The 24,162-nt window shown below is 32.2% G+C and overlaps 2 protein-coding genes across 4 annotated transcripts; one reads left to right on the forward strand and one right to left on the reverse strand.

Moving 5' to 3' along the window:
* The first annotated feature begins 2,944 nt into the window (after window positions 1–2,944).
* LOC129885806 (pentatricopeptide repeat-containing protein At2g06000) lies at window positions 2,945–7,820 on the forward strand. 3 transcript variants are annotated; one of them, XM_055960236.1, is made up of 4 exons: window positions 2,945–4,976; window positions 5,174–5,242; window positions 6,679–6,755; window positions 7,447–7,820. In XM_055960236.1, exon 1 carries the CDS (start codon window positions 3,191–3,193, stop codon window positions 4,835–4,837), a length of 1,647 nt encoding a protein of 548 aa, XP_055816211.1. In that variant the 5' UTR covers window positions 2,945–3,190; the 3' UTR covers window positions 4,838–4,976; window positions 5,174–5,242; window positions 6,679–6,755; window positions 7,447–7,820. The 3 variants fall into 3 exon arrangements, with proteins under 3 accessions (XP_055816211.1, XP_055816212.1, XP_055816213.1); XM_055960237.1 differs by lacking the exon at window positions 5,174–5,242; XM_055960238.1 differs by lacking the exons at window positions 6,679–6,755; window positions 7,447–7,820 and adding an exon at window positions 5,361–6,089.
* Window positions 7,821–18,299: 10,479 nt separating this feature from the next.
* Window positions 18,300–22,833, reverse strand: LOC129885807 (COP9 signalosome complex subunit 8). Its single transcript, XM_055960239.1, has 5 exons — window positions 22,619–22,833; window positions 22,443–22,522; window positions 22,158–22,339; window positions 19,546–19,653; window positions 18,300–18,639 (listed from the first exon to the last, which is right to left on the reverse strand). Exons 1-5 carry the CDS (start codon window positions 22,700–22,702, stop codon window positions 18,500–18,502), a joined length of 594 nt encoding a protein of 197 aa, XP_055816214.1. The 5' UTR covers window positions 22,703–22,833; the 3' UTR covers window positions 18,300–18,499.
* Window positions 22,834–24,162: the final 1,329 nt, after the last annotated feature.

Raw genomic sequence — 24,162 nt, forward strand, 5'->3', positions numbered from 1 at the left:
TACACAACCATCAAGAATCACTTCATTGAAAAATTTGCAAAACCCCAATAAATTTTTTATTGTTGTCTTCACTTTTTCAGATTTTTCGTTGCTTTATATAAATGATTTGGTTAATAAATTGTTCGATTTTGTCAATTCAGTATACAAAAAAAAATCATTTGAATCGGATTAATGAAATTGATGTGAGCAAAAATGAATCAGATTTTGTTAATGTTGGAGAAGATGGTTGGTTTTTGTTGATTTAATGCACGAAAAAGGATTTCATTTGGATCGAATTAATGAAATGATGTGAGCAAAAAATAAATCGAAGTTTGTGAGAGTTGGGGAAGATGGAAGAATTAATTGGGTGAATTTTGTTGGAGAAGATGGTGGTTCCGGTGTGATAGTGACGGAGGAAGTATAGGCAGAAAAAATAAAAAAATGGAGATAATTAAAGAAAAAAGAAAAGAAAATACATAATCAATGAAATATATAATATAAAAATATTTTGTACTGTTATTGTTGCTTCTCACTCTATTTAAGAGAGCAAAATACACTCTCTATGCCATATCGGCATTTAAGATGGAATTAATTCTACTATTAAATAGTTCAGGGGGATAATAGGATCCCTGTAAAGTAACTGCGTAGTTGAAAATTGACGAATAGGTTGGAGGGGCATTTGACTATTTTTCCATTATATTGCGTTGTATCGTATCATATTATATTATTTTAATAAATATTATGTTTGAATATGTTGTATCTTTTTTATCGTTGCGTAATGTCATATATACATAATTTAAATGATAAACTTATAAAAAACTATAGAGTACGGGATGAAACTACTATGAAAGGTAGGATAAATAATAAAATATAATTATTAAATAATAAATAAAAATAAAATTAGAAGAAAATGTTAAGTTAGCAACGCAATCACACTAGATTGATCATCACATAAAATGAGTCTTTTTACTGTTACCTAACAATGAATTTAAAACGATACGATACAATATAATTTAAATAATGATCAAAACAAACATTGTATTTAAACTAACAATATAATACAATACAATGGGTAATAACCAAACAATGTGTTAAACATATATTCAATCGTTTGGTTTAATTACAATACAATAACAAGGGAAAAGGGCCAAGAATACTCCTAACCAATTGAAAATGGCTCAAAAATATTACCTCCGTCTCATATTAGATGGGCACTTCCAACTTTACACGGTGATTAAAAAACCATTAATACATTGAAAGAATTTATCATTTTGCCCTTTGTTTATATTAATACAATTTGCATAGAGTACAAAAATAGCTAGTATTGAGAATTGTTTACATTCAAAAGATCATATTAATTGTATGGGTAAAATAAAAATAAAAAAATTAATTCTATCCTAATTTAGTAAGTGATCAAGTAATATGGACAAATATTTTTAGTAAGGTGCCATCTAACATGGGGCGGAGGCAGTACTCATTTTTCACATTTTGGTCAAAGAATACCCTTAACCTATTGAAAATGACTCAAAATACCATTTTTCAATTTTTGATCTAAAAATACCTTCCATCTTTGGTTTTAGCTCAAATACTCATTCTTCTATCTTTTGGTCTAAAGATACTCTTAAATCAAATTTAACTGAATTGAATTATTTTACTAATTAGTTAATTTTTTTATTTGTTCTAAACGAAAAAAAAATATTTATCCAAATTTTAATATTAGCTCTCCTCAAAATATTTAAGTCTAAAAATAAAATAAAGAATTTATTGTGTAAATATGGAGAATAAAATTCTTACTCTTATTATTTAAATAATGCAATAAAATTCTTAAAATTTAACTTTTACTTCAATACTGATTTTCCTTCAATTTTTCTACATTTTTCAGCATTTATTACCCGTTGAAAATTTATTTTTCTCTTGCAATTTGATTCCCCTTCTCCAAACTCAATTTGGCAATCTGAGTTGTTTTTGAAATGGCTTTGAATTGATTTGAGAGGAGAAAAGAGAGATGAAAGTTTAATTTTGAATTTTTAGGACAAAGAATATTTACATTCAAAGTTGGTTTAAACAAAAAATAAGATTTCGTTTTACATTGGTCACGAGCTCCAAAGTTTTGCCTTTTAGGTGTACAACCCCCTTTCATGAAATTTTGCTTTTTGGAGATGAGAAAATAGTGTCTTGTCTTGTCTTTTTTTTCCGCTTTTGTTTATTTATAAATTTTTATTGTGTTATTTTACTAATATGAGTAAGATTTTTTAGAATTTTATTCTTCATTTTTACACAATAATTTTTTATTTTATTTTATGTTAGACTTAATATATTGGGATGAGCTAGTATTAAGAATTTGAATAAATAAAAAATATCTTTTAGAACAACTAAAAAAATTAACTAATTAGTAAAAGAACTCAATTCAATTAAATTTTGTTTGAGGGTAATTTTAGACCAAAAGATGAAAGGAGAAGTATCTTTGAATAAAAAACAAAGATGGATATTTTTAGACTAAAAGATGGAAGGGGAGGGGATATTTTTGAGCCATTTTCGAGTCGCCACTAACATTTAAAGTTAATTACGATTAGAGATTGTATAATTCGCACATTTATATAATTCAAAATTTATATAATATATTTTGTATAACTTTTATATAATGTAATTTTGTATAATATAATTTGTACAACTATTTAAAGTTAAGATATTTGTGTTTGTATAAATTAGTTATTTCGAATTTATACAAAAATAGCTCAATTATACAAACTCACCCGCAAATTATACAAATCCGCGAATTATATAAATAAAATATCTTAAACTATAACTATAACCTATAAATATGTAAACTGTAGCTAATGCGTATAATTAAGATATCTATAGTAGCTATTTGTGAAATCCACCAACTCCCCCACCCCCTCGCCCTTCACCCCCAAAAAAATATTTTTATTTTTTTCACAAAAGGGAACTAAAGAAAAGGAAAATGGGAAAATAACACTACTACTTGTATGATGTAATATGCGTTTAACCTTATAGCCCTGCAACATTGACGCCACCATCCAAACAAAGCTGAGGTGACCATCTTTCCGGCCGCCGCTGCCTCCTCCATCACCCATTTCCAAAACCCTAGACCCCAATAAACATTATCACCTCCGGTAGTGAAATGGAATGACTAAAAACCGGCTTCTATATATAAGATCGATTCAAACCCTACGACCGGCGACCGGAGATAATGCCCTTGTGGGTTCAACGGGCGTCCAATGTCTTCCTCATTTCTCGGTTTCATGGTCACGCTTCTTCAAAATCTTTCCCTTCGTACGGACCCGAAGCAGTTTGGTTTACTAAAGTTGTATGTCTCCTCTGTTTTCACCGTTTTCAATCTCTTGACGTATTCCATTCTGATTATTTTCGTCAGAATTTAGACCCACATATTGCTTTCACCGTTATTCACCATATTAATACCAATTTGAACAACCCCAGATTGGCATTTCATTTTTTACAGTGTACTAGGATCAATCTGAATCTTGTTCATTCTATTGGGAGTTTTAATTTGCTTTTGAGGTCACTTTCTCAGATGGGGTTTCACGATTCCGCCCTGTTAGTGTTCAAGTACATGAAAGCTGATGGGTATTTACTAGAAAATTCGATTTTAGAAAGTGTAATATTAGCACTTGCAAATGCGAGCAAGTTTGAGATTGCCAAAGAAATTTTGATATCTCAAGCTGAGTTTGGTAGGGAGGAAGGTAGTATTGTTAGGCCCTTTGTACATAATAGCCTTTTGAGTTTGTTAATGAAACGAAGTAGAGTAGATGAAGCTGTTGATTTTTTCAAACATCATATTTTGAGGTCAGAGAGATTGTTTCCAGATACCTGCACTTTTAACACTGTGATTCGTGGGCTTTGTCGAGTTGGAGGAGTTGATAAGGCATTTAAGTTTTTCAATGACATGGGAAGTTTTGGTTGTTTCCCTGATACTGTTACGTATAACACTCTTATAAATGGGTTATGTGCTGTTGGTCAAGTGGACAGGGCGCGAGGTTTGTTAGGAGCTCTTGAGTTACAAGATGGACTGTCACCTGATGTTGTGACATATACTTCTGTTATCTCTGGTTACTGCAAGTTGGGCAGGATGGATGAGGCTAAAAATCTGATGGATGAAATGAGTACTTATGGTATTAGTCCAAATCTGGTTACTTTTAACATTCTTATTAATGGTTTTGGCAAGATAGGAGACATGTTTTCTGCTATAAAAATTTATGGGAGGATGTGTGCTGTTGGTTACCCTCCTGATGTTGTTACCTTCACTTCTCTCATTGACGGTTATTGTCGGACTGGAGAGTTAGACCAGGGCTTAAAGCTCTGGGATGAAATGAACACTAGAAATTTGTCTCCAAACTTATATACTTTTTCTGTTCTTATCCTTGCTTTGAGCAAGGAGAATAGGCTAAATGAAGCTCGGGAATTATTGAGGCAATTGAAATCGAGGGATGATATTGTCCCCCAACCATTTGTATACAACCCCGTGCTTGATGGGCTTTGCAAGGCTGGTAATCTGTGCGAAGCAAATGTCATTGCAGCAGAAATGGAGAGCAAAGGGTGTTGCCATGATAAAATCACCTTCACCATTCTCATTCTTGGGCATTGCATGAAAGGAAGAATGCTTGAAGCTATGGCCATTTTTGATAAGATGCTATCATTGGGTTGTGTCCCCGATGATATCACAGTAAGTTGTTTGACATCATGCCTTCTAAAAGCTGGGATGGTAAAAGAAGCTTATAAAGTAAGGCTTACTCCATTAAAGGACTTGAATCCGGATTTATCATCTTCAAAGCAATCTGTACCGTTCCGGAAAAGTTTGGATATCCCAGTGGCTGTTTAATTAAAAAAATTATCTGGTTCCTGTGGCACTGCTGAAGGAACATGCGGATCGTCGTTCCCTTCAAGTGCTTCAGAACTCGAGGAAGATTGCTTCAGTATGTTTATATCAAGCTCAAGAAGCATGGTCATTGGTGTTTCTGGTGAGAAGCTCCACTTTGTTTTGTTTTTTCATGCCTTATCTGGTAGTTTTATTCCTCTTTTGATAAGTTCAAGTGTGTCATTTGTGGAATTAACAGGATGGAGCCCTTTAGTTTACAAACTTGTAAGACATGCATTTCTAAGATGTTTAGTTCATTAGCATCAGAAACATTACATGTGTCCCTCTAATTTTTTTCAGGTTATAAGCTCCCTCATTTTGAGAAAAGAAAACAGGCCAAAGTAACAAATAAAAGAAAAAAAACTGAAGGTGCCTTCTACTTACCTTTTCATGAGTTTACCCCAGGTCATCTTGTGATAAGTTTCATTATGTGCCGACTGTCTACTATGCCATCTGATAGTCTGATAGGTTTCCATCATTTTGACAGGATTTTTGATGGATAACTATCAGAAACTTAAGGATTGTACATGAAACTAGTGCCTTTTTTTTTAAAAAAAAAAGAAGAAGAAGAAGAAGGGGGAAACTGTCTTTGAAAATCAGCTAAGATACCATGGAATAGTGTAATAATGGGAGGCTGGAGGGAAAATTTGAAGAGTTTGTTGACTGAGAAGAACTGAAATGGGAAAATAATTTACAATGATAAACAATGTTTTGTTTGTTGAAAGTCTTGTGAGAAACTTTTATACTACTTTATAAATCTTTATACATTGTTATCAGTGATGTGAAGGAATGTAGGGACCAATTTACGTCTAAATATTTAAGTTCTGCCGATGAAAGGGCTTCCTTGAGAAGCCTCTTAAAGCTTCTGAGAAAGTGCATGTGTTTTGGTTCATCTTCAAGTTTTTACAGAATTTCAAGTAGAATATTTTTTCTTGATTGTTCGAATTTTAACTAGAATATGCGAGTATTGACTTTGTTCTTCTGTCTAGCTACCTTTTTGGTGACAGCCGCTAGGAGTTGTCCCGTACATCAAGCGCGTATTGGCATCTTTTATAATTTCGGTCCGCGTCCTCGATGTAGGCAAGCTTAACCTTCTGATGAAATATTCCTAAATAATTTGAAGTACTACTGACCATATCATCAACCTGATTTACTCCAAGACATTCCAAAATGAATGAGTTCTGTCTAAAATTGCTCATATTTTTTGAAATTCACATTGGCCAACTTAATAGAGTTCAAATGCACTTAAACTTTTTTTTTTATAAAAAATGCTCTTGAACTCTTTATTCATCATTTCCCTTTTTACTATTATGGTAAGATGTCATGTGTCACTCCCATTACTTTTTCTGCTTCTTGTGAGTTACCACCTGTCAGCTATCCCATCCATGTAATCTAGAGTAAATGGTTACACTAACTTTGTCAACTGTAATTATTTTGTATTTCTTTACATTTCTTTTTTATTTTTTTTGTCTTTATATCAGCGTTAGCCTCTTCACCTTCTCATTCTCATTTTGGAAGATGCATTATCAGCACGTCTGTGTTTAAAACTTTAAATTACTCAACCTTTCTAACTTGACTCCTCTGTAACTTGGATGCTAGCGCCTGCTTGTTTTGTTGCTTCAAACCTTGCACTTGTCAATTTGTTGGAATATAGTTGATCACATTTTTCCTAAATAAATGTTGTCGCTTCCTGAATTTTCATGCCAGCACCACTCTATATTTCCTCCATTTATTTAGGGAAGCGTAGTGTTCTGCAGTGCGTGCTGTCGTGCTTACATTCTTGTTCAAAATCTGTTTCTTTTCAGGTTCTCTTTACTGGGTGTAGACAAGGTCTTCCAAAGTTGACAGATCTCAGAATACTCTCTTCACAAGCTGGGGCTATGTAAGTACGTTTGTAGATGTTTGATCGGTTTCTCTCCCCACAAATGACTTGGAGGAATTTTCTCCTCATGTGGGAATGCCATTCAAATGTTCTTGCCGACGAAAAATGTAATATCAAATGGAAAAAGTCCTTTCTGAAGAAAGATCTAAGTTGGGATATTTGCCCACAACTTTTATGATCAACCAGTTGAAACTAATTATGCGAGATATAGGCAAATAGTAAAATAATTAGTTTCAACTGGTTGAACAAAAAAGTAGTTGTGTTTGTTTATCCGAAGTGCTAATGTTGATTAGTGTTTGTCGCACAAAGTTCTCAATCAATGAGAGTTTCATGAAGTTCCCAAAAACAAAACTGAAAGTCTTACACAACCTTTAGTGTTTTTTGAACAACTAAGTCCCAGTCCAAACGATTGTTTCGCTGCATGAATCCTCAACAACCATGTTTCTCCATCTAAATTCATCTTAGTCAACCTTATGAATCTGCAATAACGTTACACAATGCCTTCGCCTTCTGATGGACGTAAATAGTTGCCATACAGGAGTTTTTGGATGCATTCCCTTGTTTACATAGTGAATTTCTGTTGTTCTTATGTTTTTGTGGGGCATTATGCCATGTTACCTTTAATGTTGTATGAAGTATGGTACTTGCATCTTATCAATGCTTAACAAGACACTATTTTCAAACCCTGCAGGTGGAGACACGATGACTGGATTGAGGAAGGAAGCATGCTATCCTCAGCCCCAATGCCAAGGGATACGCAATGAAGATCCTAGGGACAGACATCTCATTAACGCCTAACAAAGACACATACTTCCAAATCCTTCAGGTGGATACACGAGTGTTCCGGGTTGAGGAGGTAACTTGGCTATCGCTCATCCCTGAAGCTTTGCAAATTCATTGGTTAAATTCACTGTTGAGATGCAAGAGACAGAATGGATATATGATCAAACAAGCTTAAGTAAGAAAATAAGTTCTTATCCGCCTTCATGTGCACATTTGTGTGATGAAAAATTCTACGTAAGTAATGGATCTTGTTATCAATGGATATTGAAATCAGTTCATATACATGCCCATTTGAGATCATACACAAACTTCTGTTGTTGATCTTTACCTTTCCATATAACGAAGATCAATATCATTCTAGCCAAGCCATGGTCGTTTGGTCTGGCTTTTATAAGTTTATTACCACTTAGCAATCCACAAAAGTTATGGGCTCAAACGTATAAACAACGATGTAATTTGTTACTTGGAAGATGGAAGAAAAGATCGAGCATGATCAAAAACTCATAATTATCTAATTTTGATGCCAGATTCAGTTGCCCCTCTGAACGTTTATTATTTATGTTGGGGGTTAAGGTCACAGTTTTATGGTTATAATTTCATAAGTTCGATGTTTCACTTTCATAAAAAACTATACCATCTCCCCCTTTCTCTCACTATTTATGGACCAGCCTATTCGAATTGTGCACAAATTAATTCAAACGCCTTCATATAATGAAAAAAAAAAACAAAAAAACTTAGTAATGTCTACACACAAGCACTCGTGTGACGTGGAAGAAAACCATAAAAAAAAACTCATGTGATGTGAAGTCTAAAGTCTGATAAGTTGGCGTTACTAATACCCTATAAACAAATCCAGTCTGTTACACGTTATTTTAGTTGCCAAACTAGAGTTGTGACGTTGTTTGCTTGCTACATAGTGGGAAATACTTTATCAAGCAAACCAATCGCATCTTTGGTGGTACGTATTTCATTCAACTGAAACTAATTATTATATACGTAAACATATATTATTGTCTCACACAAAAATGTGGATCCAAAATTTGTTGACACGAAAGTGTAAGACCGGGGTCTATTTTTGAAGAGAAACTCCTTTTATTTTTTATTTTAATTTAATTATTTGATTTTGACTTGAAAATAAAATCTTATTGGCACGTAATAAAGTTTTTCTAGCTTGGGGTTGGATCGTTCAAACTCTTGCTTTTGCTCAAATAGCTTATGGTTTAAACTTTACGTAGAGCAAAAGGCATGACCAGATCATACCGAAAAAACAACAAAAGAAAAGACCAAAAGAATTGCGTAAATTACAATCTTGTCCCTCAAAAAAAATCTCTGAAACTGGCGATTACTTAATTTATTAAACAAGCCTTAAAAAAAATATGCTTACTTCAAAGATATTTTCGTCATTACCCACCCCCACCTGAGGAAATACAAATAGCCCCACAAAAATTCTTTTTCTCTTCAATTTCCCCGCAAACCAAACACCGACTTGCCATAAATGAAGAAATCAACGGTGAAAAATAGAGGAATCCAAACGGAACCGGAAAAGCTGACGGAGCCGGAGATGAACGCGGCGTTGCAGCTTATACAGCTCAGCGGCGATTCCGATAGCAGCCGTGACATTTACCATAACGCCGGCGACAGTTCAAGAGTAGTACTGATCGTAGAAAGGGAGCACGGCGAAGAAGAAAGCGTCGGCGATACGGCGGAGGTATCATCATCAACAGCCGTGAATATGGAAGAGATTTTCGACGAAGCTTCTCCAGGTAAGAAAAGGAAGTTCCGATCCGTCGCGGCACTTTATCAGGTTACAAAACCTTTGATCGTTAAGAATAAACATCGCAAGTTTAAATCCAGAAATTAAACACATATATATCTATTTTGGCATAAACAAAATATGTAAATTATTTCGTGTGTATATTAATCGAACGATATCAATAAATGTTATTGTAGATATTTTGGTGTAGTATATCGAGTTATTGTCCTTTAATTCAGAAATATTAGTAGCTTAATTAATTGATTATATGAACTTTTGAGTTCGATTCCTAACTATTAATCCCTTTCTCCATTTCTCTTGCCACTAATTTTTAATTTTTATTTTTCAAATTATCGTTTAACCAATTAACTGAATGTTCATGTTCATGATATGTGCGTTTGTTTCATTGGGTGGATTGGGTTTCGGGGTGAGTACTGAATGGGGGAAATTCTCGAGTGTTCTAGAATATTCTTGTTAAACCTTTAGTTTGAATTCAAACTTTCTGACATAGAAAATTAATAAAATCAAAATACTAGAAGGTTCAATTGAATTGCATATATATGTAATTGATCATGTCATTCGTTTAATTTTGTGATGATTACTTGTGGTACATAAATTAAAAGGCATGTTAGTTTGGACGTAATGTTGGTTATCAAGAAATTGATCAGACAATTACGTACATCAACTTAGTTAATTTTTCTTTTTTTTTTTGAGTTTGATCAACAACGTACGCAATGGTTTCATTTCATAGCTCATTTTTTTCTCAATTTATGTGTCTGCCTGCACCTTTAATTAGAAGTTCAAGCTTATATTTGTAGGTATCATGAAAGTTTTAAGATGATTCAATTCTAAATTATTTTTACTAGCTAGCAAACCTGCACAATATATACACATTATCAACTTGAGAGCCTTTAACTCGTGCATAGATATTCCTTCCACTACTCAAGTGATCATAGATCTGTAAGCCCGGTATTAGCTCAATTGGTAAAGGTTGAGGGAGAGATCTGTGTCTTATTTCATGACAAATTTGAATATAGCACCAAGAAAACTAAGTTTAGTATTTAAGTGGGAAAGATAACAAGTGGGGTCAATCATCACCGAGTTTTTGAAGACTCTGGTTGACTTAGATTTTTCCCGGTCATCCCCAAAAAGAACTCAATAGGATGCAAAATATCCTTAAAAGTATTTTAGTTTGCCATATTTTTGAATGTGTGACCACTTCCAATTATCTTGATTCAACCTACAACAATTATCTTGATTCAACCTATAACAGATAGAATTCTATGTTTTCTTCCCACGAGTATTCATCTTTGATTGCTAATATGACCATCGTTTCCCCTTCTTGTAGAGAAAAAAAGAAGAAGAAATTTGGTAACATCTGTGTGAATGAAGTGTTGTTGTTTAGTTGAAAAATGATACTCAAAATTAACCCGAGTACATGTAATTGCACATCATAACAAGGCCGTTGATTGTTAAATACTACTTTAAGTCTTAATAAAGATTATAGAATTGCCTTAATTATTCGGGAGCGTTTTATCCTTATGGTGAAATTTTTTAATGCAAATTTGAATATAGTTTAACCTCATTATGAGCATCAGACATCGAACTAGAAATAATATTTTTTTTTTAAAAAAAATAACGTAACGCTTTAACTAATTGAATGGAGCCTTTTTTATATATGGTAAGGCGGCATGGAGACTGCGTCTATTATATTTAGCCTTTTTCTTCCTTGGCCTCAATGGCCGCCTCGCATGTGGCTGAAGTTATTGTAGAACAAATCTGCTTTTTAATACTTCCATCTTTTTTTTTTCTTTGTCAAATTTTACTTGACATATCTATTAAAAAAAATAATTGGTATATTGAGTTTATCATTTTATCCCTATTAATTAATAGAGTTTTAAATATATTTACTCACTACATTTTTTAAAGACATTAAGTCAGTGTTAATAAATGGAGGGTATAATAGAAAGAAAAAAATTGTTATTTCTTGATTTATCAAAATTGACAAGTAAAAAAGGAAATCAAATTAGGAAATATTTGACAAGTAAATAAGAACGGAGAGAATATAAACAAAAGGAATCTTTTGGGATCCAAGAAATCGTAACCATTGTCTTTTGAGTGTGCATAGAATAAACTTGTTTTTGTGCATAAGTTTATAAATCATACAAGTGCACTGATTGATCAGAAAGCATTGACAAAAGGAATCAATCTCTGGCTATCATCCGCTACACCGACTTAGTTACTCTTTTACTCGAGCATTTAGCATGTAAAAAAATGTAAAAGGAAGAAACAATAGTGGTTTGTTTTTGTAATGTGTTGTTGTTGATTGAAATATTTACCAAATAAAGCAAAAATGATAGTGATTACACATACAACAAATCTCAATAGTTTGAGATTGATCATGTATAATTATTGTTGTTGTTTATTTGTTGACGATTAAAATTAATGTAAAAGTGAAGATATATACAAAGATGATACTATAATTGTATATTACAGATAAACGATGATAATTTGATGAATGAGTGCATGCACACCATTGTCTTCAATGGAAGAAATGTTAAATGCAACATTACAAGACAAGTTAAATTTAACGGATGAATGTTAATTTTTTTCTTCCTGACACGTTTTGCTTCATTTTTCAACTTACTTCTTTATATGTTGAACTCTCTTCACAAACAATCCTGATGCTGCCATTAATTGTCTAAGTTGCCGACGTTAATGTTTGTAACATCAAAAATAATCGTAAGGAAGAATTGGGTTAGTATGGATTATTATGGTGTAACCCGGCGGGTTGAAAATCAACCAATCCCAAACGGGTTTGGCTTATAAAATATATGAGTAAGTATTTGATATTGAAGCTATGGATGCATACAACTTTTCAAACGTAAATTTTTCAAGTGACTCTGAGGTAAACATGTGAAGATAGTCTTCTGAATAGTTTTGATCATATTTTTAATGATAATAGTGTCGGTTATGACTTAAACTTTGAACAAGAGATGAAAAAGATAGAAATTATCGTATAACATAATAAAAATCAAAAAATATAAAATTTTGTTCCATCACTAACATCGGTAATTCATATAAACCTTATGTCTACCTTATTTTGTTAATACTAAGTATTTATTTAACAAGATTCTAATTATTTGGCAATAGTTTGTTCCATCCTTACTTTTGGTTCTTAAATATTTAGGAGAAATAATAATTTTGAACTTATTTTGATTATCTCATCAAATTTTCTCGCATTTTATGGTATACTAACATCCTTTCACCAGTTGAAGATGAATATATTTGAAATTTTCTAATCGAAGAAAATTCAAATATGAATTTTCCGATATTTAAATCACTTCATTTGAATGATGAATTGTATCAATTCATTTACAATTTAAAATTTAAATTGCCTTATAAACCCTGCCAATTACTTTTTCATTTGTTCTTTAATTTTATTTACCTTTACAAAGTTTTATTTTCAATATCCGTCAACAAAAAATTACATTCAATATATGTACACCAAATTAGTAATTAAGTTAAATGTGTGTTTTCTCGAAATTCGTGCGAAGGCTCCAAACATAATACTATGTCTAAGTTCAGAAAATTTCACAGAAGATCATCAAACTAATTTTACTAACCATAAAAGTAGTCAACTTTCCCAGAAAGTTTCTATTCTGAGCTAAAAATTGTTTGAAAACTTAAAAATTCTCCCACCCAAATAAAGTACCCAACCTTTTAACTTATAACATTTGTTACAAAATATGCATGATTTATCAAACAGAAAGCGGTCAAATATATTTTGTACTATTGGAAAAAGTTTAAATATATTCCTCGTTATACTTTCGATCTATACATACCCTTTTCGTTATACTTTCGATCCAAATATACCTTTTTCATTATATTTTGACATAAATATGCCCTTCATTTTAACGGAAGGACATTTGGCAAGCTCAAAATCAAATAATTCACCTTCAATTTAAACGATCCCTTTAAAATCCTACTAATTTAACCAATCTTCAACCCATTTCCTTCAGCTTTGAATTCTTTTCACCATCCTCTCTTTTATTAATTTCTTTTGCCTTCAAATCATCACATGTTAAAATCTTTTGGCTTACCATTTTTCATTTGACTTTTTTTTCTATAAGAAAAAGACATACGTACTTCTATTTTCGTTTGGTTTACTAATTATTTACAATCTATAATATCACTTAAATAAGTTGGCCATGTTGAAGTTGAACATTGTTATCCTACTAAATAAAAAATGTTTGTGTGGCTTGGAGGAAAATATAAAACAACTCATTTAAATCAAAAAAGCATTATCTTGTGAACTGAAAAATTTTATAATGAAAAAAGAATCTTAAACAAGTAACATTTGTACGTTGTTAACATTTAATTATGTAAACATTGTTCGTTATTGAATACTTTTTGAGACAAAACAAACGATACCTCACTGGTCATTAATTCCAAGAAGAATAACTAATCAATTACAAAAACGAAGAATAGAAAAAGTTATTACTCGAAAAAAATTCAAAGGAAAGGGAATGAGTCAAAAATGGATTCAATAGGTGGACTTTTTAAAGGAATAGTTAAAATTGAGTGTGAATCATTTGATTTTGAGCTTGCCATATGTCTTTTCGTTAAAATGAAGGGCATATTCCTGCCAAAGTATAATGAGAAGAATATATGTAAACCAAAAGTATAACTAAAGGGATATATTTAGATCAAAAATATAATGAGTATTATATTTATACTATTTTCAATAGTACATAAGTTTTCGTTTGTCTGATTGGCCTAAGTAATAATTGTCTTTGAACATGGAGATCTTATGAGTCAATAGTTAACAAAGGAGATAAAAAAATAAAACAAAATTAGTGGTACTTTTGTCCCGGTATTATAATGGAGGTTAAACAATGAAAAAGGTCAAAAATATCTTTAAATTATTTAAAATAAATAAAAATGTCTTTTGTTTATGGTTTGGTCCAAAAATATTCTTGTCGTCAATACTTTAATCCAGAAATACCTTATTGTTATTTAATGGGTCAAAAATGCCCTTTTCAGGGCATTTTTGACCCATTAAATAATAATAAAGGCATTTCTGAACCAAAATATTGACGATAAAGACATTTTTGGACCAAACCATAAACGGAGGTCATTTTTGTTCATTTCAAATAATTTAAGAATATTTTTGACCTTTTTCCCTATAAACAATATTAATAGTAGAAGGGTAAGTTTGGGCATTTTCCTTATTCGTAATTAATTCCATTCAGAAAATCCGCATCCTACGTGAAATAGCAACACCTACAGAGATCAGTCATCTCAAAGTATTTATAATTATAATGAAGAAATCCACATCATCGTCAATGGCGAAAACTAGAGGAATGCAACCGGAGATGAAGGCGGCGTTGCAGCTTATTCAGTTCAGCGGCTGAGACGACAACTCAAATAAACAGGTTTACCAATAACCTTTAATTTGCTCCCTAAATAATAAATATTCTACATAGTTACTATAATCGGAAGTTTTGAATTCGAGAAATTGATGTATATATATTATATTCGATTTTGAATTAGAGACGTTAAAAATAATAAATTGATATTGACTATAACCACGCTACTTCCGGGTGTGTGGTTTTGTTTCTTCTGGTGGATTAATGAGGAACCTGCCTGATGAATACGTGGAGATTCTCGAAGTAACGATAAAGTTATTTATACGTAATTTATGGGTTAGAGTCATGGAAGCAACCATCACACCTCTTGTTAAAGCTTGCAGTTTGTATTATTTTAATAAAATCAAAATATATATATTCATGGGTTAGTTTAATATGTTGTTGATCGATCATCATGGGTCATCGAAGAGTGAATCTTTACGTATAATTACGATATTGATATGTGTGAATTATATAAAATCTTAAAGGATAATGATACTGGAAGTGGCTCGAAACTTTCCATGAGAGACGAAGACAATTGCAGATTGAAGCAAGGAATACCGAGGAGTATAAAATTTCGTTCTATCAGTGAACTCTACAAGGTGACTATTCATGCCCTAAGTACTTCTCTTTATTTTCTTACGTATATCTAACAATACAGTAAGTACTACACAAGGAAGGGAATATTTATCACTAATTGTTAGTTTGTAAGAAATGTATAATTTTTGTTCTTTTATGACGGTGCATGGTGTTTATCATTTCAGATTAATTTGTGTGTATCTCGATTATTTGCCTGTGTATCTGTTAATTTCATTATGCGTTTTATGAAGTGTTATTTTCACATATAGACAAGAGTACTGCAATGAAAAGTAACAAAATGTTTGCAGTTCATCGACCTTATACTTATATACTAAGGTAAATCAAAATATTTTGATGCGTAGACTTTTGTTTAATAGAGAGAATTTTGAACAAGTTTGTAGTAATATAGTTTAACAATTTATTGGAGTTTTTTACGCAATATATTAAACAAGAATTGTTTTTTATTTGACATAATAAAAATTGTTAAAACTTTTTTTGAATTATAGTTGATCAAGTTATTTTCCTTGTTTTTGAAGTGTACTGATAGGCTCTCATCAGTTGAAGATGAATATAATTGGAGTTTCTCAATGAGAAAAAATCCCAATACGAATATCTCGATCAACAAAGATTCAAACATCAAAACAAGCGAAAAAAATACAGAAATCTAAGTGAATTGGTATAATATAAAATGTTTTATTCCATCATGATATATATTGAAAAAAATCATTCTTAATTACCTGATAATCTCATGTTTAATTTATAGGGTCAATGTATTGACTCTTCTTTTAGACTAATAATAAGGTGTACATTCCATCCATCTCTAATTTACTTGTTTTTAACTTGATTATTATCAGATTAAAACATTATCGTGAGGTGAATTCAGATGGATAAATAGTTGATAAAATGGGCTGCGTTAATAAACGGAGGAAGTTCCGATCAATCGTTGATATATACGAGGCAACAAAGACATGAACAAGTATTAGCAGTTAGCAGTATTATTTTTGTAGGTGGACTATTTATTAATGCTTTTAAGATGAATGTTAAAGATATTAATTACTGTTGTATTGAATTTCACAAGTTTTTAGTACAAGTTTCTTCAAGAATTGCATGCATTTTGAAATTTACTACTCCATTTTAACGATTGCATGTAAGACACAGACGTTTGACGTAGGTTTCATCTAATTAATTAATTATTCTAATGTATCAATTTTTATTGATTTTTTAAAAAAATTCTTTTAAGAACATTTTTCAAAAAATATTTTTATTTTTTTCATGTTCGATCAAAATATTTTCTTTAGGAAATAAATTATTTTAAAATGAGGAAAATGAACAAGTTTTATAAGTGGTATTACATATTAATTGTGTTTTCCCACTCTCCAACACATGCGCCTCATTTTCACCCCTCACACCCCTATATAGCCCTCAGTTTTATCTTTCATAGTATATGTATAGATTATATACAAATATTTTTATGATAATAGTTTGATTTGGAATATTGAACACAAAAATTAAGTAAGAAATCTACCTATTTTTCTAAAAAAATAATATTTCTCAAAAATCATTAGAAGGAAAATATTTCGTACCGTACACACCCTAAATCTCAACACTGTCGTCTATACTGTTCATTCAAACTTTACAAATATTCAGTCCACTCGATAATTATGACATTAGGATTGTGTCGATTTTTGGTGAAAATATTTTTTCTAAAAAAAAAAAAAATCCTCAAAAGATGAGGAAACTGAACTCTCTAACGAACGCAAAGAAAAAAAGTTTCACAAGTGACACTTAGATCTATTAGGATTTGAACTTAAGACATCGTGATTCTTAACTTACTTTATTGATTACTAAGACACACCCAGGACTCAAATTCACGTGCTTTTTATGTTTCTGGTTCTGTAGAATTTTGAAATCAAGAATGTATTTTTATTTTATGGGTATAATCAAATCAGCTGAAACTGAATTGGGGATTGCTTAAATTTTGATGGAGTTTAATTTTTAATAATTGTTTTTGGTTTATTTGGATTAATCTTAAATGAGTTGGTGATTTCTTGTTTAAATTTTGATGTTTTTTCACTGTTTTTTGGGGTCTGAGATAGCTGGTAGTATCTGGTTCATCTAACTAGAATCTCCATTAGTAAATTCTCAATAGTGGAATTGTATGTGTTTGGTTGGTAGAGCTTTTTTTTCTTAAGAAATTATCTTTTTAGATTATTTTGGTTGTGTGTGAAAGTATTTTGGTGATATTTTTGAGTATTCATAGTTGACAACAATGACCAACTGTGAACTGAATTTTAGAGTAAAGATGTCATCTTTTTTTTTCCTTTTCTCAGCTAATTTTCAAGTTAATCCTAAATGAAGCTAGTTTTCAACTCTTTAAGTTTCTTATTTGTCTTTAATGCGATCATCTAAGAAGTTTTGGTTCTCTTTTGTTTTTTCATATTTGTTTTTTCATAATAGGTAGTGGCGATATCAGAATTCTCAATATAAAGGTTGACTCTTAATGAAAAAAAATAAAGTTTACTTTTTATTTAGCACCCTTCTCGAGAAAATCGATGACGCACTTTTGTGCTTACCCATACAAGCATCTTTATCGAAGAAATAGAGATACAATTGGTGCAGACATTATATCCCCTACATTTAGATTTAATGACATTATTTAGGTTACAAACCTGCCTGATGTTCACGAGTCCTTGATCAGACCATGATTTTTGGCCAAAATGTTTTGAAAGCTTCAGTGTAAATAGAAACGAATGTTGATGCCATATTGTAAGGCTGTGTTTTGCCTTTGCCATTAGATGGTGAGAAAACTCAGTTTGGGAAAATAGTGAACCTGGATGGGTGTTTTGGCTAGAACTTATCAACTTGAAACTTGATTTTTTTAAAGAATCAAATTTAAGCATAATTCCAATGGCCCTAGTTGTGTTTTCCAAATACTTCCACCAGAGCAGGGAATGAAATGGAAAATCTTAGAGAAAAAACGAAAACTTAAATAAAAGAAGATTGTTCAACATTGTTCGATATCTACTAATGCCCCTTAACGAAGAAAATTTTCCAAAAAAAACTGTACTCTTCTCGACTTCATGGTAGGAAATATAGTTATCAAGAGAGATAATAATCATCGAATACGTTCTTAGATCTGTTGCTATAAAAATTTGACACCTAATTTCTCCAACCATTTAGAGTAAGAAAAACACCCAATACCGGAACCAACAAACTGATTAGTGCTCCAGATGGAAGACATATTCAGTCAAGCGCTGTAATTTACTGGGGTCTAACTTCTGTTCTGTTATAACTGCCTGTTTCTTCACAGTAAGCATTTGAGAAGCCGAATCCAACACCCAGCCCTGTTGCAGCACATCTGAAAGGGAGATGATAAACTCATTGTTACCAAACTCATGAAAACATTATGATTGAGATGATGCAGTGATAAATTAATAAGCATTTGAAAGAATTCACTGTATGTGCTTCTTAACGTTTGATGTGCACCTATTATATTAGTTAACCGCTTCAAACAAATCAATCTGATTTTAGAATATCTTATATACCCTTATTAACTTGTTTCAACAACTCGATAATCATCTTCAATCAACCAAAGTGATTGCTATCAAAGTTGAGCTGTGTGTAAGTAGGAAGTACAATTAATTCACTTCATCGCAGAAAGATCAAAGACAATGTTACTTTTGATGGGATTAGCTTTCTCCAAATTACAGTTTAGCCAAGCGTATGACTCCAAAACTAATCAGTTCACTTGTTCTCCCTACCAGAAAGTTCAAATTGATCGGTGATGGAAGTGCCAACTGCAAGATTAGATGGCATCATTAGAATAATTAAGGTTAATGGAAAGCTGACCTTGGAAAAATTAGGACACTTTATAAGCCTAATTGCTGAATTGATGTGGCATCCCAGATGTATATGTCAGTCCTAGAAGAGGAACAAACTCCTCACCAGGTGCGGTGAAATTGACAAGGGAACAACTACCAAGCCATCAAAGAGCAGAGAGCTATATTTGAGGTATTTGAGAGCCCTTTCAGAAGGACCAGAAGTAACATTTTAGCATGCTTTTTAAAGGTAAATCAAAAGGCAGGATACCTAGCTAATCAAGTCCAAAATTGTCGTATACTAGACAATGAAGAGAATGGAGATGATTCTCCTTGCAGACACAATAAAGATCCCTTTTGATAGGCATTAGTTCATTTAGTCCTCTTATGTACCCAAAAAAGAACCCTGAGACTACAAGCACACACGCTGAAGGATAAATTCTTACAGTTTGTAGCATCATTTTCATTCATTCCCAGGAAGTGAGCTGAGTCTTGTGTGCTAATGGTTGAATAAGCAGAAAGCAGGAGCTCAAACATTCTTTTTTTGTATAATTCTGCAGAAGGATGACGTGAAAATGATATGAAAATCAAAAATATACAGCAAAATAAGTACACACATATATACCTTTGCACCCTGTATAGCAAGCAGACCAAAAAGAAGTCAGAAGAAAACAATGAGGTACAAGAACTTGAAGTTTATGTTTACATAATACATACTATGGTTCCCTTCATAGATTTGAGTAATAGCTTTTCTTAGAAAAATAGCTAGCAACTAGTTGAACATTTTCCCAGCAATTGTGGTCTAAAATTTAGACAAATAACCAATTCACGTTGAGGATATATGAACCCCCTACCCCACCACCCAGCCCAATAATGTGCCAATGATCATTTTATTTTCTTATACATACAGCCTCAAATAATTTGGAACAAGAAAAAAAAATAATGTGGTTAGTTTCACCTGCTGTCACAAAGATATAATGCTGCATGAATTACAAAACGCAAAAAATAGTAAAATAATTTACTTTTTAACCACAACAGAAGATCCTAAGAGTTGGAACTACGCATGCTGAAAATTCTCTTGCAATCCTCTCCATCAGCATGGTCTGACAACAACTTCATCCATGCTTCCTTCTCTCCCACAACCAATCCCCCAGACAGAAGAATTCAACATAGATTGAGGAGAGCATATATTTTGGTATATGCCCACATCATTTAATCCTTGACCTCTCATTAAAAAGTAGTAGTATAGCTTTGTTTTTTTATAGGTAGTATGGTTCAATTATTATCTTTGAGCCCTCCCAACAATATGATGAAATTACTGCATGTCTTATTAGTAGAAAATGACACGCCAAATTATCCTTTATATCCAGAAAGATATTTTTCCTCAATAGCTATTTTCTCAGTCAAGAACATGATAAATTCCATGTATCCAGATAGTTACCCAATTATTAAAAAAAACAGAACTCCAACTAGCTCACCATCAGTAAATGTTATACAAAGAGTATACACACTCCCTTGTTACAGTAAATCCAACGCCTTGTCACAGTTGCACATGCGGAAAACAAAGAACCTATTAAGCTCACCCAACTCATATAAAGAGTAATTGACAAAAATGAACACAGAAAAAAATTAACAAGGAAGAAAAATAGGATTGCGAGGCATAATTGGAACATTATCCACAATTATATAGATCCAGTGTTATCAAAGGTGAAAAACGTGAAAAAGCTTTAAGGTCCATTGGGGGCTTGGGGCTTTAAGCACAAAGCACAAATAAAGTGTGGGCTTTAATGAAAAAAGGCTCAAAGGGAGAAAAAGATACAAATAAATATGTTTAGTCCAAGACCAATAATTATAAACATGAATGACAAATATATGACTAAGAAATTGAAAAAAGTATGATAAAGTGAAATATCATTTGTTTAGTGTCACTTCTTCAAAAGAGGCTTTAGAAACTTGATGACCACACTGAAGCACACATAAAGCGAGGTGAATCTCTCAACACGTTTTGAGTCTCGCTTCAGGGTTTAAGCGCGCCTTTGACAACACTGTCTAGATAAATAAGTACATAAATATCAAGATTCAAGCATAGAGCTGATACTACCCAACCGACAATCACGACATCAAAGCAGGAACAAAATTGACCGTTGTGATTGAGAAAAAGGCATCACCTTATGATCTCCCTTTCAGGGGATCACACCACTAAACACATCCTAAATAACTGCTTATAGTGACCATTTTGTACCAAACAGACATTGGCCCATTGCTAACAAAAGATATCATTTCCAAATTTTTCGATGTTGTACCAAGACATAGAGAACTATAGTGAACAATTCTCCCCGCCCACTTAAGTTGAATACCTGAAAGTGGACACTAGACTTCAAGATAAGTTCAGAGAACACCATTCTAGTCTCAAGCCATTATCAAACTCCAATAGCTAATCTTGGACTACAGCCCAACTTTGTGATTTGTGCAGATTCATAGATTCTACTAATTCACCGCAATGGCAATATATTGTCAATCCTTACATTTACTTGATCCACATTCAATTTTAATCCAAAAGAGGCGTTAGATCCTCTGGCACAGTGGCACTTAGTTTATAAGTCCCAATTCTTAGTTGTAGCAGCAAATCCTTCTAGGCTTTTGACAGTCCTAAAAAAGAATGTTGATCCTTTGACAAATAGCAACTAAAGTATTAATTTACTTGATAGAGCTTTCGACAAAATATATTCTCAGTCCTCACTTTAATTTCTCCCTTTTTTTCCCAGAACGAGACGTGAGACTCCACTTTCACTATAACTTAGAGATGCTATGTCTTAGTTGTTTAAGTATTCAACCTTTTACCTCCTCTATGGGCTCATTCATCTTCATCCTTCAGAAACCAATTATACTATGGATTCGACAAGCAAAGAAAATGCTGGGTTGTTGCTAGGACCTTATATAGTAAGTTATGTAAACCTTTTAACAAAAACTGATTAGACTAGTTCAGTTAATAGAAGATGATATGATCAACTAAATCTCTACTATTTGTTCTGTGGAGAATAATGATGCACAAACTTGCCTGCAAAGGAAGCCACGATGGGCTGAACCTCAGGACTCCAGCTGAATTCACGAATAGCCTCGTGCACACCGACATAGTCCCTTGTCCAAAGCTTCTGCCCAATCCTCCAAACTGCCACCACCTCCGGCCGGGCCTCCTTTACGGCTGCAGGTATTTTCTTCCACAGAAATCGTGCACTATTACTGTAAAATTACCACAATTACAATGTTATTCTAAATCAATTCCTTCGCATCATCCAACTTAAAACCCTAAAATTCCAAAGTAAAGTTGCAAATAAAGGATTACATGTCATTGTTGTAAATATGGCCTAGAAGGTGAATCGCATACGGCCATTCATCTTGAAATTCGATTCCCTCAGCAGCACCCTATGAATACCAACAAAAGCTAATTTTTTTCTTAAATCGACTGAAAGGACAATACTAAAGCGGCAATAAATTGAGAGAAAAATTGGGAGAAATTGCCTGAAGCATGAGATTGTCACAAATATCCGCAATCTTGTCGTAGGAGTTGGACAACAAGGCTTCGTTGAGTAGAGAAGTATTCATTGGAGAGCACTATTTTTTTCTCGTCGATTCTCCTCCTACTCTGTCACTGACTCTCCGCGGGGTGATCAGAATTACAATGTAGCGGGTAGTTTGGGGTTTTTGTCTTTCGGCCTTTGGGCTATTTATGGGTCATTCCCACAAATGTTTTCCTTCTGTGGGTGGCCGTATATATATACAGAGAATGATTCACATGTATTTGGGATACATAGATTATTTCACTCGCATCACTCCTATCTAACTATGACTCTTTTCTTCTCTCCCTCGCCTCTCTTACTATTTCAATTATTTGACAGCAAAAATATATATATATAAATGTATCTTACTTAAAATTTGGTATGAAATATTAATTAACTAGTGAGACAATATGTAATTGTTTCAAACTATAGAGAGAATAAGTAAATATGGTATAGATGTATGACTAATAATGTAGTATTTCCTTTTAAGTCTGGGATTGTTTCAAATATATATAATAGAGTAATTAGTTTACAATAAATATAATTATATTTTTATTTATATAAAAAAAATAGCAAAAATCATAAAAAAGTATACAATTACTTTACACTAACTACACAATATGATACACTCAGAAACTTAATATAGTTTACCTATACATGATTTTTATATATAACTATATATTATGATATACAAAAAAATGAATATAACTTAACTATACATGAAGTATGCATTAACTATATACGAAATATACACTAACTATTCACCCTTGACAAACTCAAAATCTCCTTTAGACAACCCTAAATTTTAGATATGAAATCATCTTAATATTTTGAGTCTTTTGATGTATAAATTGTTGTTTTTAATTTTTATATCTAACATTTTAAGTAACCAAAAAATAGACAAAAATATCATTGACAATGAAATAACAAACAATTTTCGAGAGATATAAGTTTATATTTTCGTATGAGAATGTTTTGCAACTTATGCCTCTGATATCTGAATAATAGATAATTTTTTTACCAATAAAAAATAAAATACAAATAAGACTTATGAATTCAATCTCGTATTGCAAGAGATTCAAGAATTTATGGGGCGCGATATAAGTTTATATGTTTGTATCATAATATACTACGAGTTATGTCGTAAAAGGCGTAGTAAACTATAATGTACGTCGGGAGGGCAATATCCCACAATGTATTTCATAAAGGCATGACAAGTTGTGTAATATGTTCAGAAGAAATAACGTGTTTTCAAAAACAACACGCGGATCCACATATATACTCTACCATTCCACTTCAACTATCAGTTTTTTTCTCCTATAATGATTAAGAACATATGCTTGAAAAGGCATCCCGGTTTCTAGATACTATAACAAATTATAAAAATTACTATACTACTATTATCACGTAATTTAATTCTTACAAAACTTATGACGAGTGAGACAAAAAAAATTATAAACTTATGTCAACGAATAAGGTGTCAATATATAAAAGTATTTTGGTCCA

This window comes from Solanum dulcamara, chromosome 4 (genome assembly GCF_947179165.1).
Source record: "Solanum dulcamara chromosome 4, daSolDulc1.2, whole genome shotgun sequence".
Taxonomy (NCBI): Eukaryota; Viridiplantae; Streptophyta; class Magnoliopsida; order Solanales; family Solanaceae; genus Solanum; species Solanum dulcamara.